Below are 18,733 nucleotides of genomic sequence, written 5' to 3'. Positions count from 1 at the left end.
GTTACCAAATAAAATATACTGAAATATCAATTCATTATGACCATATTTCATAATCTATTTTTTAAAGCAACCCGCCATACATTAAAGATATCTATTTAAAGAATATAGTACTTAAAGACATTGCAACAAACCGAATAATCAGGGGGGAGACTTTATACTGAGGGGGGCGCGAAATAAATCCGCCCGGGGGAGATTTTATTTCAGAACAGATTCTCCGGGGGAGAATCTGTACTGGTATAAACTCTCCGGGGGGAGAATTTGTACGGGGGAGAGTTTATACCGGGACACCGGCTCACATCCGACATTCACATCCCGTGCCATTCCTGACCATTCGTGACCATTCGTTTCATCCCGGCACAAGCCGCTGTATGGTAAACAGTATTTCGATAAAAAAATTAAATAAAAGAAAAAAAATAATTCTCAGAATAACTTTTTCATGCTGCTGGCGTTCGGAGCGAAAGCGACTCGACATTGGCTGTTGGGTGTTGGCTCTCAACTTTAGCCCCTTAGAATTGGGACACCACTGGCGTGTTTCGAACACGTCACGGGAAGACGGAGAGCGATGTTAGTGTTGTAAAGTCGTCTGGATGATTAAAATCATACTCACCAAATTCACAAACACGAATGAAGTTATTTTTAGATATCACAAATGCATTCGTAACTATTCATCATAATTGTGACATTCAAATATATTTTTTTTTTAACTATTTCAATTTTTATTTCTTGAGACATTTTAAGTCGTACCTGTGCTATCTCTTTCTCATAAGCAGGGGGGCACGGATGGCCCAGTCGTCTGAGGCGCCATAATTCGCCAGGAATCTATGATCCAGGGTTCGAATCTTGGTGCGTCGTGATTATGTTTCTGGGTTTGTCAGCTCCTTAACCGTATTCGTGGGCATTACTGAAGTGATAAAGGTGTGAGACCTGCATCACTTCGGGATTTCCTCCCATATTAAGCTAACACGCCGTGATATAACTGTACTATGGTTCAATTCGGCGTTAAAACACAAATGAATCACTCTTCAAAAGAATATTTTTTTTGAATATCAAAATACAGCTAAAGGATAAAAAAATATGTCAGGGTTCTCCCTAAATACTGTAGCGTGGTGGTATGGTGTGGTAGCACAGTAGTCATAACACTGATACTTATCTCACTGAACACGGTGGTACACCCAAGCCCTGTTCGATGTGCGCCAGTCGTGATGTGCAGGAAGTTGTTTTGATGGTGTTTCTTGCATTCAGCCATTTTGATTACAAGTGGACCAGCCACCTCGCGATAGATATACAACGTGTTAGCTCAGCCGAAGTAGGACATTCCACGAAGGGTTTCACGAACTGAGACAACACTAAACAGTGCTGCATAAACGGTAACTGCAATTTATACTCCTATTGTAACGAGTCCCCTTTCTTACTGTTATTACGATGCGTATGTTTCAAACTTTTCTGACATAAAACCCTCACGGTTCATGAGATTTTCACTTTGCTATGAACCCCTGAGCTGATTAAGCAGTATCAGTGGGTGACGCAGATCATCAAAAAAAACCAGCATCCATGTAGACTCCGGAATATGTGAACACAGTTTGATCGTTACCTCTATATTTGTATGGTTTCTTTTATAAAGCAGCTTTGCTCAAGTGGGTGAAATGGAAGGAAATAGAAACTTTAAATCATATTTTGTTGTGAAATAGTTATACTCGATCAGGGGACACGGGTGTCCCAGTCGCCAAGGCGCCGCGATTCGCTGTGCAGAGTTGTGTCCCTTGGGCACGCCAAAAAACCTATGATTGTGGGTTCGAATCCGGGTTTGCCCCGATTATGTTTCTAGGTTTGTCAGCACCATACCCGTGCTCGTGGTAAACGTCTAGGACCTGTATCACTTCGGGCCTTCCTCCCACATTGAGCTGACACGCCGTGATATAAATGTAATACTGTCAAAAGCGGCTTTAAATCCAGCTAACTCTCTCACTCACTTCATAGGCTCAATATATAAAATTAGATTTTCAACTTTGATGTTTTTGTCGAAACATGACGTCAAATGATTCGGTTATATGTTTTTGTATACATCAACATAATAAGTATGCTTCAAAAGGGTGGGTCCCCTGCTTTGCACCACCAGCAACTATAAATTTGACGCTCTTTGAAATTTTCGTAAAAAGGCTATGCTCGATTGTACCTCCAAAGTCGCTAAATTAGATTTTCAACATTGATGTTTTTGTCGAAACATGACATCAAATGAATCGGTTATTATGTCGCTAAATGCAGACACCAAATGCTGGAACTGCTGTAATATTGACCACATGGAGGGAAGGTGGACTATTGAAATGCTTTAGACATCCTCCTGTCACTCTGGATCTATATGCATAGATCTAAAGAGACGATAAGGCTGGAGGGAATTGAGACGATAAGGCTGAAGAGAATTGAGAATTCTCAGTCAATTCTCAATGATCAGTCTTGAAAGCATGTGCCCTTAAACTTACATAACTCTGTTTCTCATTGACCAATTAGCTTAGGGCTCCTATTGGGTGACTAATATTCTGTCTTCTACATGTTTACTCTTTCCGATCACGACACTTGCAATGCTGGTTAATTATGTGTTGGTCTGAGGTGAGGTGAAATTGGGTTTAACGCCGCTGACATACAGCGCAGTTTAACATGAATACCACACTCAGACACAGTCTTGAGAATTGACTATGAAGGATATCTGATCATGAGAATTTAATCACAATTCGCCATTAACTTGAGTTCTCATAATTTTATTTTGGTTTTCAATATGTTTTACTCCCTCAATCTATTGGGTAACCACTGGGTGGACCTTTCTTAAGAAATAATTCTTCTTCTGTCATGTCGCATAGGCTCACAACGGCAATATTCATATCTAAGTTGCAATCGGCGCGATGACAGTGCTTTTGCTTTACTGCAGTACAGGCTTGTTTGTCAGCATTGGCAGGTGATGCCTGAATTCAGTCAGAAAATACATTTACTGTAAAGCAATACCAGTACGCAAACTTAAAAGTGAGCGAGTGAAGTATTTCTTAAGAATGGTTCACTCAGTGGTTTTACGCCGCTTTTAGCAATATTGCAGCAATATCACGGCGGGGGACACCAGAAATGGGTTTTACAGATTGTACCCATGTCGGAATCGAATCCGGGTCTTCGGCGTGACGAGCGAACGCTTTAACCACTAGGCTACCCGACCGACCACAAACTTACATTGCTTACTTACGCATAGCGTTGACACATTTTAGGGGGGATCTGAGTAATGGATAGTTTTCTCACGTATTTCACGTATATACCCAACTAATCTTGACCTCAGTGAAATATGGGAGTTGCTAAATCTGTAGCGCTATGAATGATTCGTACAAGGGAACACTTGTTGAACACTGACAATCGGGAGGAGCTCCACTTTCTATACTACTGTTGGAGACGTCACAAATTCCTTATTCCGATATGTGTTTATCTGGCAATTTCACTTGGAAAGGCGCTGATTGAAATTGTATTTTTCTGGTCCATCACTTTTCATGACTGTGGGGTTGGTTAACAGGCCGCCGGTCGCATGGCAGGAGTAATATAAAATAAATAAGAGATAAAAATGTTTTATTTGGAAATTCTTTTCACATCAGAGTGATACACAAACATGAACAAATAAATTATTAATTAGAACTGTAACATATTATTAAGACAAGATGACAGATAAAATTAAGTTATCAGCACACATAACAATGGGGAAAATTTAAACAGAAAACAGTTTTCTAAACTCTTATTTGAAAGGGAAATGCTAACAGGAACCAAATACATTTGAGATCTTTTGGATTTAATATTGGGAATAATTAACCGACGTCCGGGTGGTAAAAGCGTGTGAAAAGGCTATTGAAAATGAGAAAGATCAACTGAAGTTCGACCAGCTAAGCTAGAAACCTGGTTATGATTTAGTTCATCTATGGATTCGAGAGCTTTTGCCTCCCAAATTAATGATTTTCTTGAGTTTGGTTTTACACTTGCTCAGAAGTTCTGTGATCAACGTTACTAAATTCAAAGCCGCAGTAACGCTTCCCAAAAGTAGACAAGTGGAGGATATTCACAAATGTGACACATTAGTGGCTAAAATTACATGTATGTCCGATGCAATTCCTTATTTTGACTTGTACTTCACGATCCCGCGTTTTTTCAGGTGAACAATTGACTTGCCTTTGCACGTGTTGGCGGGTTAGGCTTTTATTTCATAACCCAATTTTTACTTTCACGATCACTATGAAATCTTGGAAGGGACTATGTCGCGTTGTCGTATTGTCGCATTGACGACCTTACAAAAACAAGCAAAACGTGTGAAAATTAACCAAAGCGCTAACAATTCGGCAACGCGACATTTTGGCCATTTGTCGAATTGTCGCACTTTGAATAATCATTTTCTTTATTTTACCAAACGGCGATGATGCCCTAACGCGACATTTTCAAAGTCAAAATATGTCTCGTTGTCGCATTGTCACCTCATCACAAATTTGTATAAAAGGCGTAACTTTCAGTTAATGTTACAGTTAGGAAGCGGTTACCAAGTTATATATGTCGTAGAAGTTCAACCTGATAATGTACATTCTCGAGTCCATAACGTTTTATTGTGAGCTCTTTTCTGTAAGTGCTTAGTGTTTAACGCTCAGATCCAAACATGTAGTACCCCATCAACAATCTACATGCCTCCAGTACAGTGGTCGTCCGGAAGATCTTACAACGTATCAGACTTGACAGCGTATCAGACAACTAACGAGTGCACGCCTGACCTGTGACCTCCTCCAACACCCCCCCCCCCCCCCCTTCGGGGTTGCCGAAGGGAGAGGGGAAGGAAAAATATGTGCTCAAGCCCAGCGCAGAGCTCGCGACGCACTGTAGTCTGCATGTTGTTGTATACAGGATATTGTAGTTGATGTACTGTATACTGCATGTGATATTATTTGCGGAAAAGTTACAACTTTCAAGAATCAAGATTCAATTTGCATTTATTTCTGATACAGACCGCCGTCATATATCACTGGAATACTGCTGAGAGCGGCGTTAAAACAATTTGTCTGCATAATGGAGCTCTGCAGTCATTTAACATAGAACCGTTTACATATGTAGTATCAACTCACTCACTCTGTTTCGACTTTATATATAAGAAATATATATAAGCCAGCTGTAAGAAGAGATATCAGATTTTTATAAGCAGTCAAATAGGGATGATAAATGACCATGCTAGATGATATAACCAAAATCCAGGAGCTCCGACCGGGGGCAAACTGGCTTTGTTATTGTGTGGTATGAGCTGTGACGTAGACCCAAGAGAATAAAGTGAAAAAATGAGACCAACTCAAGTCTACAACAGAGACCATATCGGTTTATGGTCTCTGTCTACAATGATTGGGAAAGTCTCGATTTCCACAGCTCTAGCCTAAAATTGAGAATTGTTCTCTGCTTCTTTATAATTTTATTATTTTTATTTTGTAGACATGGATAGACCAACTCGGAAAGAAATTGATGGAATATTAATATCACATGTCACCACTGATCCAGTTAAATCCATCTCACAATAATATAGTAGTATTTGATATTACGAAGGGCATGATCATGTACATGTTCACTGTAGTAATAGTCAACTTGATTAAAATGTGTATTATAGTGTAGCGCGGCATCAACGATTACTATATGATATTCTCACTTGTCGTACAATGGACGACAATTCGACATTCTTATTCGAGCTATATATAGCTTCAATAGGGTCAGCACCGGTGTCAGTAAAATTTTCGTAGTTTAAAATATGTATTCTACAAAATATAATCTAAAAGAGCTAAGAACAATATTTTTTATTGATGCTCACTTTCATGGATAGAATTGAGGCATTCTAGGCTTGTCAAATCGTTCTAGACTTGAGCTGGATTCCTTTTCAATTTATTCTCTGTGCTCTGGGAGACATACAAGGGCATCAGTATCGGATGGAGAACTGACGTGTAGGATGAATCCCGCTGGGTCAGTGTAATCGGATATGTTGTGGAGTTTCGGGTTCGTGCTGTTTGCTGAATATGACAAGGGCCCACGAACAAGGGCACAATGTAGAGATTAAAGCGTAACCACCTTACACAAGTCTGTTTATATCAGATATGTTATTTGTGATTTGAAATCTCTTTTTGAACAATTGCGAGTTATTGTATACTCTGTATTCTTTTGTCATGGTAGCATATATATTTTCTATGTTTTTTTTAACTATCCACAAATAATGAGAACATGAGAAACATCTATCTGGAGATATACAATACTACTACTGAAGGGCATATATGAAAAATCGGACTAATCGACTAATATTTCTTTCTTAAACACTGCCCGTTACAGGCATTCTAATCATTATACTTTGTATAGTTTAAAGGTTGAGTAATATTGCATTTCAAATAATGGCAAATTGTGTATCTTCCTACATTTTGAATTCATTATAATTTCTGCAATAAAACCTTAACATCAGATAGTGATATAAACGAACATGAACCATACTGTGATAAATGAATTATTAATTTCGTATTATGGATTAAATAAACTGAAATATGATAGTACAAACACATTATTTTGATCTGATCGTTTGAGTAGGTAACCAGAGATCGAGGCAACTCACTAACGTAACCATTTGTGAAAAATCTAATATTCAAAGTGTAGGGGTTTAAACTTGTGCATTGAATGACAGACAAGAAAGCAACGCAATGATTAAACTATGGATTAAAATATTTTGTAAATGAAACTAAATACATAGAAAATAATTTCTCATTGCTGGAAGGTGTTTCATGATTGTTTGTTGTTAAATGCCGCACTCAGCAATATACCAGCTATATGACGGTGGTTTGTAAATAATCCAGTCTGGGCCAGACAATCCAGTTATTGACATTCAGAGCATCTCTACGCAACTTGGATACGACCTGCATCAACCAAGTCAGCGAGCGTGAACACCCGATTATGTTAGTCGCCTTCGGACAAACATGGGTTGTTGAAGGCCTTTTCTAACCCGGATCTTCACGCGTATTTTTTTAATAATAAGGTACCATGAAATTCTGTATATGTCCATAATAAGTGTGTATAAGTAGATGGATAATATATCCATACACGCCAATTAAATGGGTTAGACTGCATACGGTTCAGTTATGAGCTCTTTTACGTTATAAGTCGTTATTTCAAGACATGTATTTGGTATTCATAATAACTCGAAAGCTACACAATGGCGAGAAAACGGTACTAGCATCACAGATACCAATAATACATTTTTGAACATAATTACTTTAAAGTTAAAACATGTATCTAAATAGTAAATGAGAAGGATTATAAATATACACTTCAGACATTTTACGTATCATCTTTCGTTTGGCGAGAGAAGAAGTGACAGTAGTGACTGGTATCTGATGGGTGAAAACAGCTGTCGAGTCGCTGTCTTAGATGGTTCAAATTTCATAGCTCTAAAGATCACGGCGGCGATACAGAGCGTGGAGTAGTTTGTCTCACAGCTCCTGAACTAGATGATTTTGCTATCCGCCTCACTGTAATGCTTTAGCCCCAAATGAAACAAGCCTAGATGTTTAACAGGTTCAGGCTGAAATTTCCTTTTAAGTTTTAATACAGTATCTTGTTTTAATCAAAATAAAATATTTTCATAGACTAAGCGTTAGTCTACCGTGAAATTCAACTAAAAGATCCTATGCATTTCTATATATCTTCAGACAGACTCTCCATGTTCATATCAATGTATATCAAAAGACAAATGAATTAGATATTACAGCACTGGTGAAAAGGTTACATGCGTATGTCAGCGTCGATCCTACAATATCCTTTTGCACAAAATACATATATACTGATGGGTTAACGTAGTAATACTACGCAAATATATGTCCAGATGTATTCATCAGTTTCATTTCTTTATTCGTGCGTTTAGCTCTTTCCTACAGGAGATTATGGGGTGTTACATCACACCAGAAAGCCAGGTCCAAATTCAATTCATAATTTCATGGTCCGTCTTGTATGTTGGAAACCACCCTCACAACCCGTTCCCTTTAGTCGCCTCCTACGACAAGTATAGTCGCCTCTAACGGCAGGCATGGGTTGTTGGAGACCTATTCTAACCCGGATCTTCACATAATACAGGTCCTGCAGTGATCTAGACTTGTCTCGCCGCGAATAGCTGCAAAATGAAACATGGTAAGATTTACAGAACAAAGGCAATTATTCCTAGTTTCTTACTGACTCTCGAGGATACATTTAATAAAACAATCGATGTGTGTGTGAAAAAGAAAAAGAAGGAGAATTGTACAGCATAAAATGGCTACGTAGTTCGGGTAGATATATAGAATGGCCGGCCAGTATGACCTTTGAGACACAACATTTTCAGTCATTAAATGCGTAAGCATTTATTGAGTAAAAGAAAACACTATTAGTGAGCGAAACAAAAGACATCAGTACAGGCACACCAAGTCCCCAACCCCACATCTGCATGTATCAATACTCATACCTGCCACATCCTCAACCACTGTACTTACTTACACAATCATCTCACTATATTTTCGCCAACCCTCGTATCACAACACTTGCACGCACGCACACCCCGCATTCTGCTTTCCCAACCGTATCCCTACAACCATCTCATTATGTCGACGTAAGCCATCATGGATCCATGCGCATGCTTATATACATTATCCACCCTCCCTCCCTTCCCCAACATCCATCGATATATAACTATATCCGCCCTCTAGTATCGGTATTCGTGCTTACGTACATACACACTCCTACCATTCTCCTACATCCATCGCACTATAACTATAACCACCTTCATGCATCCGCACTCATGTACACATTGCATTGCATGCATCTAATTACACGTTTGAAATGTCGTAAATATTTTACAATATGTACATATTAAATATTAGGAACCGAGATTATTATAACACAATAGATTCCAGCCGTCAAAACATCACAGAAAGGGCAGCCTTGAATTTTACAAGGGCATCAGAATGCACTAAGATGTTTAACTGGTCAGGAGGAGAGAGTTGCGGAAAATTACGATAAACTAAAGTTACAGATCTCCATTACGAATATCTAAAGTGTGAATAAAGATCACAGCTTGCTATAATGTGTACTTCATACCTGCAGATTCAGCAATTTCTTTAGCTATAAAATTTATGTCTAAATGCTCATGTAGACAAGTACCCAAATCTTTATAGGCATGACCATATTATATTCTACGCATATTAATATCTCCACAAAGAAAAACAAAACTAGATTGAGTCTTTGAAGGGCATTGAGAGGAGATACACATAAGGAAGAACATGTATGGATGTCGACGTCTTTATTATGAGGAACACAACGTTTCGGAGTATATACTTATTCCCTCATTAGGTGAATAAATGCTATTGGTAGAGAACGTATAAATGTACCTGTAAGACCAACAAAAGTAAAAAGATAGCAAAGGAGGAAACGAAAGAATGGAAGCCGACGGATAATTGGCGCTAATTACCCCGGCCTCCCGTTTGCCCATTGTTCATTGCCCATTACCAATCATTCATAAGTTGAGTTTTGGCTTTAATTTGTCCATTGATAATCAACCATCAACGTCTATTATCTCAACCCTAAAAAGTACGAGAATTTGTTCTTTACTGAGAAAGTGTTCTCGAAACATAACATGTGTTACAGTTGACCACTTTCTTAATCTTTGTGTGATCAAAGCTATCGGCCGTGGGAGCCGTACCATTTTTCACTTGTAAGAGGGGTACACAAAGTACCTGATCTGGACTAACAGTTGTCCGACTTTTATTTTTGGTGGAAGCCTCGGTGGCTGGGCTAGATCACTGACTTTGTGTGCTGGTGACTGGGTGCCTCACTCACAGTGTGGGTCCAAATCCCGAACGGAGTTTCGTAAAGCACATCTACTCAATTCAGGGATTGGTAACTCAAAATGTATGTGTGTGTGTGTGTGTGTGTGTGTGTGTGTGTGTGTGTGTGTGTGTGTGTGTGTGTGTGTGTGTGTCTTAGATAAGCAAGACAGATTAGATAAGCATGTTGCATGTAACTATGATCTCCTTAAGGTAGGGGGGCACGGGTGGCCCAGTCGTCTAAGGCGCCGCGATTCGCTGTGCAGAGTTGCGTCCCCTGGACACGCCAGAAACCTATGATTGTGGGTTCGAATCCCGGTTCGCCCCGATTATGTTTCTAGGTTTGTCAGCACCATACATGTGCTCGTGGGTTTCACCGAAGTGATAAACGTCTGAGACCTGCATCACTTCGGGCTTTCCTCCCACATTAAGCTGACACGCCGTGATATAACTGGAATAATGTTAAAAGCGGCGTTAAACCCAACTTACTCACTCCTTAAGGTAGAGAATGCTCCTCTTCAATTTAAATGGAGTTACTTGTTTCTTTCAAAACCATTCAGTTTTAGAGACTAAGCATTAGTCTCTATAGACATCACCAGTTTGGAATTTGCAACTAATCTGTTTACAGTAACAGGAAACTCTTTAAGTGTCATATACAAATGAGAAAGTGGAATCCCGTCAATTAGGCGAACGAACCTTAAAACTATTAATAAACATTAAAATAAGCAATATCGGAAATATATATATATGCATATAATATCTGGCAATATGCACAAATTTCACCTTCTACAAAAATAAGTTTTAAAAGCCGGTTGATATTCGTTTGCGTATTTGACGATTATATAACTTGCGAAAATATAAATCATTTTCCTATACTCAGACGTTCCTGAGCCTTGCGCTTTCCTAATTATTTTGACCAAAATTATTACCGTTATCATTGTATTAGTTAATGGGAAATGCGTGCTGATAAATTACGTGCCATAAATTTAAGCGACATTGTACGATTCCAAACTTATCACGAGACTGTGTTTATGAATCATTGTCAAATAGTGGTGACATTAAATCTAGGAAACAATACGCGAAATCGCGCATGCACAGAACGGAAAATTTGGACAAGGCATTAAACAATCCGCATGCGCAGAACGATTGATTTCAGTACTTCTGCTAAGCGCTTCGAGTACAACGTCAAACTCGGGCCTGTGATCTAACACGTGAGAACTGACCAATGAAATCGGAGAAGTAGAAATACCGGCAGACGCTGTTGTTTGATTGACATGTCAGTCAAAAAGGGAAGAGGTTACTGATATCTTTCTCTCCCAGTAAATTCCGATGTCAAATATCGACGTTATTTGGACGGAAAAACGATGGTTTGAAAGCCTCCAAACAGCTTCTTTTTTACGTCCAAAGACCTTATACGAAAAAACGACATTTTCGTGTTTGCAGTGTAACGAGTCTATGCAAAGTCCAATCAAAATCGCGCAACGAAAGCGAAATCCGGTTCGTAAACTGTCGTGCAGATTGCAGGATTTGCAAAGCATGTGCACCGCCAACTCGTTGTCAACAGAAATTTTCCAAACCTTCTCATGTTTTTAATCAATATGCTCCCGTGATTTGGTGCACTTCGCGATGTAAGTCCCGTTTTATCACAATATAGACCTTGATTATCGATCAGATAGTCTTGACTGGGTGCCGCCATTTTGTTTGAAACAAATGCAAGTGATGGAATCTGATTGGTCCACAGGAGAGGCTAATAAGGGACATAACTCGTAATAACCACTGGTGGGGCTACGATCGAGCCCAGGAACTTGCCTAGTTCGGCAAGGGTGGAAACTGGACTTTTAGTCAGTTAACTCTCTTGCCTCGAGAAGATGCTTAAATATGGAAAGTGTTTTCTCGCTTATTGACATCAACCAAGTCAATTTGACCGCTAGTCTACCTTTTGTCCCAGAGACATATCACAGGCTTGGTACAAATGTTAGACGAATAAAATAGAAGCTGTTTCGGCCGAGACAGTGGAACTGCTTCCCCAAGCCACCCACCCCAACCAATCCAACCCCTGTAGCTGAAAAATATCTGATCTCCAGACAAAATCCAAGGCATTCCCCAGATTATCAAATGATTGGTCCCCGATTATCAACACTGAATTCGAAAATTGGTGCCTTGAAATGTTTTTAACCAGAGTTACTTTCTTTAGTACATGTGTTTGTGCATACATAGTTACAGTCCTTGATCCGTGTTGTTTTACTTTATGTATAATGTCTTCAATGGGGACACATTTATTCAGAACCTACAAAGTTACATGAATGGAATTTTGCAAGCTCATCTAAGAGATACTTATCAAAGCAGTTCGAAAATTGGTGCCACAGAAGGGCCCTTTTGTGCGTATTAATTTCACATTTCTGATGACGTAAAGCGACCCTAGTGCCTGTGTATTTTCTGTCTTTATAGGACTCTTTTTCTTACTGTTAACATTAATTTCCATATCATTTACAGCTATATGAACTAACGAAATTCTAATGTGCCCAAAGCCGGGGGGTAGTGATTAATGCTCCTTTCTTGTTCAAATATGGACCTGTCTCCTACCAATTGGAATCACAACTTTAAAATCATTATGGATGTTGTCAAAGAAAATCCCAAAATGAGGCAATAGAGAAGAAGAACCTGTTAAATGTCTTTCAAATAGGGTTTGGTCAAAGCGTGATGTTATAATTGGTAGAATGCACAATCTGACAAAGCGTCGGCAGAATTAGAATAATTCGGTTCTGTCCCAGCTGTCATCCAAGTCTAGGTGCCCTACAAGAAAAGTTTGCAGCTGTTCCCAGAGTTTAGGTTACCCATGATGTGATCCGATTGATTTCCCAGTGGGCTACACGAAATTAGTACATCGTCTCGGAGCGGGCTACATGGAAAATAGTTGCCCACTCCTTAACCAATCAGAAGCTTATATTTTAATGTAAGGCAACATATAATATCCATTATGAAAGAAACAAAACACAATATGGTCTTGTTTCCTCATGGGAATGATACATGTGGGAGAAACCATCGTTGCAGGAACTGTATTAAAATGCATGTAATGGAATTTACAAGTACAGCTTATACGAAGAGTGAGTGATTTTTATACCTTTAGGTCGGGGGTATAGAGTTATACCAAGGTTCCGCACGTCCGTCCGTCCGTCTGTCCGTCCGTCCTTCCGAAAACTTTGTCCGCGCGATTTCTATTAAACTATTCAGTGGATTCATCTTAAACTTAGTACATATAATCTGTGTCATATGGAGGGGTGCAGTCAAAAGAAAAAAAGTTGATTCCATTTTTTATGAATTTTTCAAACCTTAACCCTATCCTAGCTATTTAATTTGAAACTACTGACACACTAGGCGGGTCGGGGGTATTAGTGAGCCACGCTCACTTTTGCTCTTGTTTATATGTCGCTTTTAGCAATATTCTATCAATATCGGCGGGAAGACACCAGAAATGGGCTTCACACATTGTACCACTGTGGGGAATCGAACCCAGGTCTTCGGCGTGACGATTGAACGCTTTAATTACTCGGCTACCCAACCGCCCCCGAAGATAAGTGGACGTTCATGTATTCATGTAGAGCCCCAACTCCTGTTCGCTTGTACTGCGGTCAATTCTAACCACTTGAAGAAGATTAGGTTGTTTACTATTGTGAGCAGTGTTTAGGATTGTACTTGGATGTGTTGGTAAACTGTCTGTACTCTAACCCTTGGAGTGAAGTCACAAGTTTTAAATCAACATCACAAAGAGGACACAGTCATCGCAAGTTTAGGTGGTGTTATGTTGTTTTAGTTGGACTTATAAGTAGTTATTTGCTACCACGGGAGATGTACGCTGTATATTTTTAATATCTCTTGTTGCTGTGATATCTTTCAACATTTTGCTTGGTCTCTTTCCTTATCAGCAACTTGTGAGGTACAAATGTTCACATCTAACCCAAGAGATTCTATTTTAGACTCCATTTGACAGTGTCAATAAAAAACCGTCTAAATATCAAACTATATTGCTGTGACAAATATCAGTTGGTGTAAGTCGAGAATGGTTCATGTTCACTAATGATCAATTTACAATCTATACAAGAAAAGCCCGACTTAATGCTTTAATTCATGACAGTATACAAATGTTATCACCAGAGATGTATTAAATATATGTTGAAATTGTTATCAATGTCTAATTACAAATATCCAAATAGAAATGACAGCAAGTTAATTGTTCTCCTGAAAACAGCCGGGCACGTATGGTACAAGTCACAACATGGAATTGCATCGGACATCATTGCTGTCACTATTGCGTCAAAGTTCAGTGAGGACTTGTAACCTTGGTCAAACAATTTCTGGGCAAGAGTTATGTGAAGCCATTTGAAATCATGGTAGAAAGGTTGTGAAATGTAAACACCAAAGGCAGGAGCTGCTGGAATATCGCTCGAAAAGAAGGGAAAGTGAATTGGAATGTTGAAGTCATACCTCTTGTCATGCAGTCCTGTGGAGAGTGTTTTGTCACTCTGAATCTTTATGCATGGATCTTAATATGAAACAGATGAGGCGTTCTCACTAGTCTCCTTTTTCTAGTTCAGCAGGGTAAATCAGTGAAGTAAATGAGTAGAAGGGAATTGGCTGTTTGATGGTTATTAAAGGTGAGGTGAAATTGGGTTTAATGTCGCGTCCAAGATTATTGCACTTATATAGCGACGTGCATGTACGTGTATGTGTTTGAGTGGCCGCTTGTACTAGTCCGGACTGATGCCGATTTATAGTGCTAGCTCACTGAGATACCATGCCGAAGTTCAACATGAATACCCCACTCAGACACAGTATACTGACTCCGAGCCGACAAGTCCTTGTTTTAGCCCCTTAATGCTGAGCGCCAGGCAGTGTAACAACAAGTACCATCTTTTAATGTCTTTTTGTATGACGCGGCCGGGGATCGAACCCCGGACCTTCCTCTCTCCGGGCGGACGCTCTACCACTAGACCACGGATGTTATTGAACTATATCAGAACATCTCTATACCTGAAGCAATGTTATCTTCAGATCAGTGCAATCGTGCAACGTGGGTTTTAAATGTAAAAGGATTATTGTTCTCTTACGGTTATGACCTTGTATGCATCAAACAAAAAGTAGGGGAAAATATTTTACTTTTTAAATAACTTTGTACAAGAGATTATAATCAACAAAAGTGATATTCAAAAGTTGTGAAACAGGTAAACTATGTCTTATCAAGAATATAAATCACTTCTCGCAGTTGTGTAATATTTATATACATTCACGGTTCGTGAATACAGGCGATTTTTATGTTTATTAAGAATTAGACTAATTGGTGAACTGACACTTATGATGAATATTGGAAGACGACCTGGTGTTGCTCGTTGTAATCGACTCCGTAAATTGTGTACGAAGGAATAATTGAAGATAATGAGTACCACTTTATATTGGTTTGCCCATGTTTGACTGCCTTAAAATCAAAATATATTTTTATGAACTATACAAGGTTTGTGAGAGGCGCTTTAGAATGTCCATGTAAAAGATAAGGCATCCATCTCTCATAGTAACATCAATCGTGCTGAATTGATGGACATGGGCCTATGGCGTTTATACCTGATATGAATATTGAGTATATGCACATAAAATATAAAGATAGATCGATTCCAATTCGACTTAATCATTTTTACTTGTTTTCAGACAAAAATGGCAGTATTTGGATCATGGTTTGGACGTGAAGTAGATCAGGATCATGTTGACTCCATCAACGGCTTCTGGACAGTCCTTCTATTGGTCGTGTGTTCTGTCGGATCATTCGCCTTACGTTACATCACTACACCCATCAGTTGTTGGTGCCCTGCTGAATTCACATGGCCTATGGTCTCGTACACACAGGAATCGTGTTTTCTGAAGGACATGTATTATAACACATCAATATCTGATAATTATGATGACGAAACAAAACCCCCCTCTGTTCCCTCCTTCCACCTCTGGATACCCCTCATACTCTTCTTCCAAGCCCTCGCCTTCAAAGTACCAAACATCATCTGGAACAGCTGCAAGCACTTGCTCACTCTTAATATGGAGGAAACTGTCGAGTCCCTGAGAAGTGTACAACTGACCAGTCCGGAGAATCGCCAGGCCATTTTCAGTGATGCAGCCCGAATATTTGGAAGTCTTCTGAGAAGAAATCGATTCTTTCTGGCTCTGTTGTACCTATTTGTGAAGCTCCTCTCATGTATCAATCTCATAGCACAGTTTATGTTCCTGACGACTTACTTTAGACAATACCTGGCAATCAGGGTTGGGTCCTATGCTGGTTTTGATGTTGACTCCATCATAAAACCATTACTTGTAAAAGATATTTATTGCCATTTTCAAGTTCACCTCCTGCAGAATACCCAGAGATTTGCAGTTCAGTGTACTCTGCAAATCACCGAAATCTATGAGAAGATGTTCATATTCCTGTGGTACTGGGTCTTCCTCCTGGCTTTCATCACAATCTTAAATCTTGTCCTGTGGGCAGGATTTCTCTTCCTACCGTTCCTAAGAGATGGCAGGATAGCTGCCCACATCAACGCTCCCAAAGGAGCTCGCCCTAACGAACCCGCTGTAACACGATTCATCAGCAGTTTCCTCGGAATCGATGGTGTGTTTATCTTGTCCATGATCTCCCGGAATTCCAGCGAATTAGTTGCAGCAGATCTTACCCAACATTTGTACCAGGTGTTTCAGGAGAAGGAACGGGAATGGCAAAACCAGCGCAACCTCTACACAGGAGAAACGGAAGGTGGCGCCGTCCTAACCGGAACAGGAACCATAGCAGCGTTACCAATGAGGACGCTACCACCTTGTGCTGAAAACCCGGAGAAAGCGCCTACTATGTGAGAGTAGTACTTATGTATCATGCAGTGAACTCGAAACAATTGTGCATTAGTGAATAACTAATTCGTGTTTCGGTATTTCTCGTGGCTATTCAACATAGTTGGTGACCTAGATTTGTTTTACTCCAAGAATTCACATGATTACCGCGTCATGTTATGTATGCATCTCCTTATATAGTTATATATATGTGTCCTTATATTCACTATTTATTAGTTTAGATGCTGAATTACAAGTACCAGACTCTGGTGTACAGTTTGCCGTTATTTCTTTGTTTCGAAGTTGTGTTTTATATTTCTACTCCTTACCAACGTTTTGTTTGCATGGCCTGATAGGCTCAAACTGATATGAAGGCAATCATGTAGCTTGCAAATTGGAGCCATTTCGCTTTTACTATCTGGCATTTACTGGTCGATGCTCATTTTGCACAGAAGAACTAACAACAACTTACTGACAACTTTTGCTGGGATAATAACTCCTTGCCCCAACAACAAAAACAGAATCCATCATGATAACGGCACGAAATCATAATTCAAAGCATACATAAATAATTTCGGGCATGTCTTGTTGAGTTGTTGAGAGCATCAGAATGTATAATAAATTTGTTGTAATCAATTATTGCTGAAATATATATGTTTTGATCAAAATTGAAAGGATGGAAAATCTATTATGAAAAGGGTTTTGTCACTAACGTAAATATTCTCTTTGACCTTATACGAGGAGTATTCTAAGATCATTAAACTCGGCAATCGTTGGTGGATTGCGTCAAGCAACCTTGATAGCAAATTTGGTACCTCACGTATAATGCGCGATACATAATTTTCGAAACAGATAATAACATTTTTCATAGGTTATCACTAATTTGTGACATATATACGGACAAAAATTACCTCAGATGATAATCTTCTCTGGGGGTTTAAGAGGATTAAAATAATTCCAGCTAACATCAAGCACTGTAATAAAATATTGAAATTATAGCATACCTTCTTAACATTCCAATGAAAAGACTAACTAAGAAACCAAATTATTTTTATCTCCGATACTCTGCCCTCATCAGTATACACACACACATACATACACACATACACACGAACACACATAAACACACCAACACACACATACATACAAACACATACACACATAGGTATGTATGTATGTGTGTGTCTGTGTGTGTGTTTATGCATGCATGTATGTATGTGTGTGTCTGTGTGTGTGTGTGTGTGTGTGTGTGTGTGTGTGTGAGAGAGAGAGAGAGAGTAAATACGACCTCTATGTGTCATTGGTATCAGATCTATGACTGCACTACATATAGTTCCAAGTGAAAGATGAGTGACACTACTTTGTGAGATGTCCCACAAAAATGCTGATATGAGCAATTAATGGTTATGCAAAATAACATAGTGTATCAAATACCCCCTGAAGACATATATTGCAGTCTTAAATTTAGAAGTTTTAACTCACTTTCAGAAAAAAAGTGATAAGGGTAGGCAATTAGATCTAGGTAAAAAAAATCGGAGCAAAATATACTTTGACTTTTTGGTAAGGCACCAGTCATTTCATTGGAATTTTAAGAGAGTATGTTATTATAGTGCTTGATGCTAGCCAAAATTACTTTAATCCTCTTAATATTTCAGATGAGGTTATGTTTTCATGGGATTATTGTACGTACATATTTCGTATCAAGGTTTCTTGGCGCAATCCACCAACGATTGTCGAGTTTAATGATCTTCAAGTACGTTTCAAGGTCAAAGAGAAAATTTACTTTAGTGACAAACATATTTTCATCATAAATTTTCAATTCCTGTCTATTTGGATACAAACAGATATATTTCAGCAATTGATTGCCAGAAGTTTATGATAATTCGTATACTCTTTGAAACTGTTCAAGAGTTACCAAAAGATACCGGATGTTATTTGTGTATGCACGGGATCTGTCAACTCATTTGTTGTATTTGAATTCTTCGTCAAAATAAAATGAATTGTATAAATATGAT

General features: G+C 39.0%; 1 protein-coding gene across 1 annotated transcript; it reads left to right on the top strand.

The window, feature by feature from the left end:
• The first annotated feature begins 1,222 nt into the window (after positions 1–1,222).
• On the top strand, positions 1,223–18,697 carry LOC139467053 (innexin unc-9-like). The gene is made up of 2 exons (XM_071248766.1): positions 1,223–1,367; positions 15,558–18,697. Exon 2 carries the CDS (start codon positions 15,564–15,566, stop codon positions 16,743–16,745), a length of 1,182 nt encoding a protein of 393 aa, XP_071104867.1. The 5' UTR covers positions 1,223–1,367; positions 15,558–15,563; the 3' UTR covers positions 16,746–18,697.
• Positions 18,698–18,733: the final 36 nt, after the last annotated feature.

The sequence above is a fragment of the Haliotis cracherodii genome, unplaced genomic scaffold (genome assembly GCF_022045235.1).
Source record: "Haliotis cracherodii isolate W230 unplaced genomic scaffold, xgHalCrac1.p SCAF_19, whole genome shotgun sequence".
Taxonomy (NCBI): domain Eukaryota; kingdom Metazoa; phylum Mollusca; class Gastropoda; order Lepetellida; family Haliotidae; genus Haliotis; species Haliotis cracherodii.
Note: the sequence above shows the minus strand (reverse complement) of the source record. Positions and strands in the feature narration are given on the sequence as shown.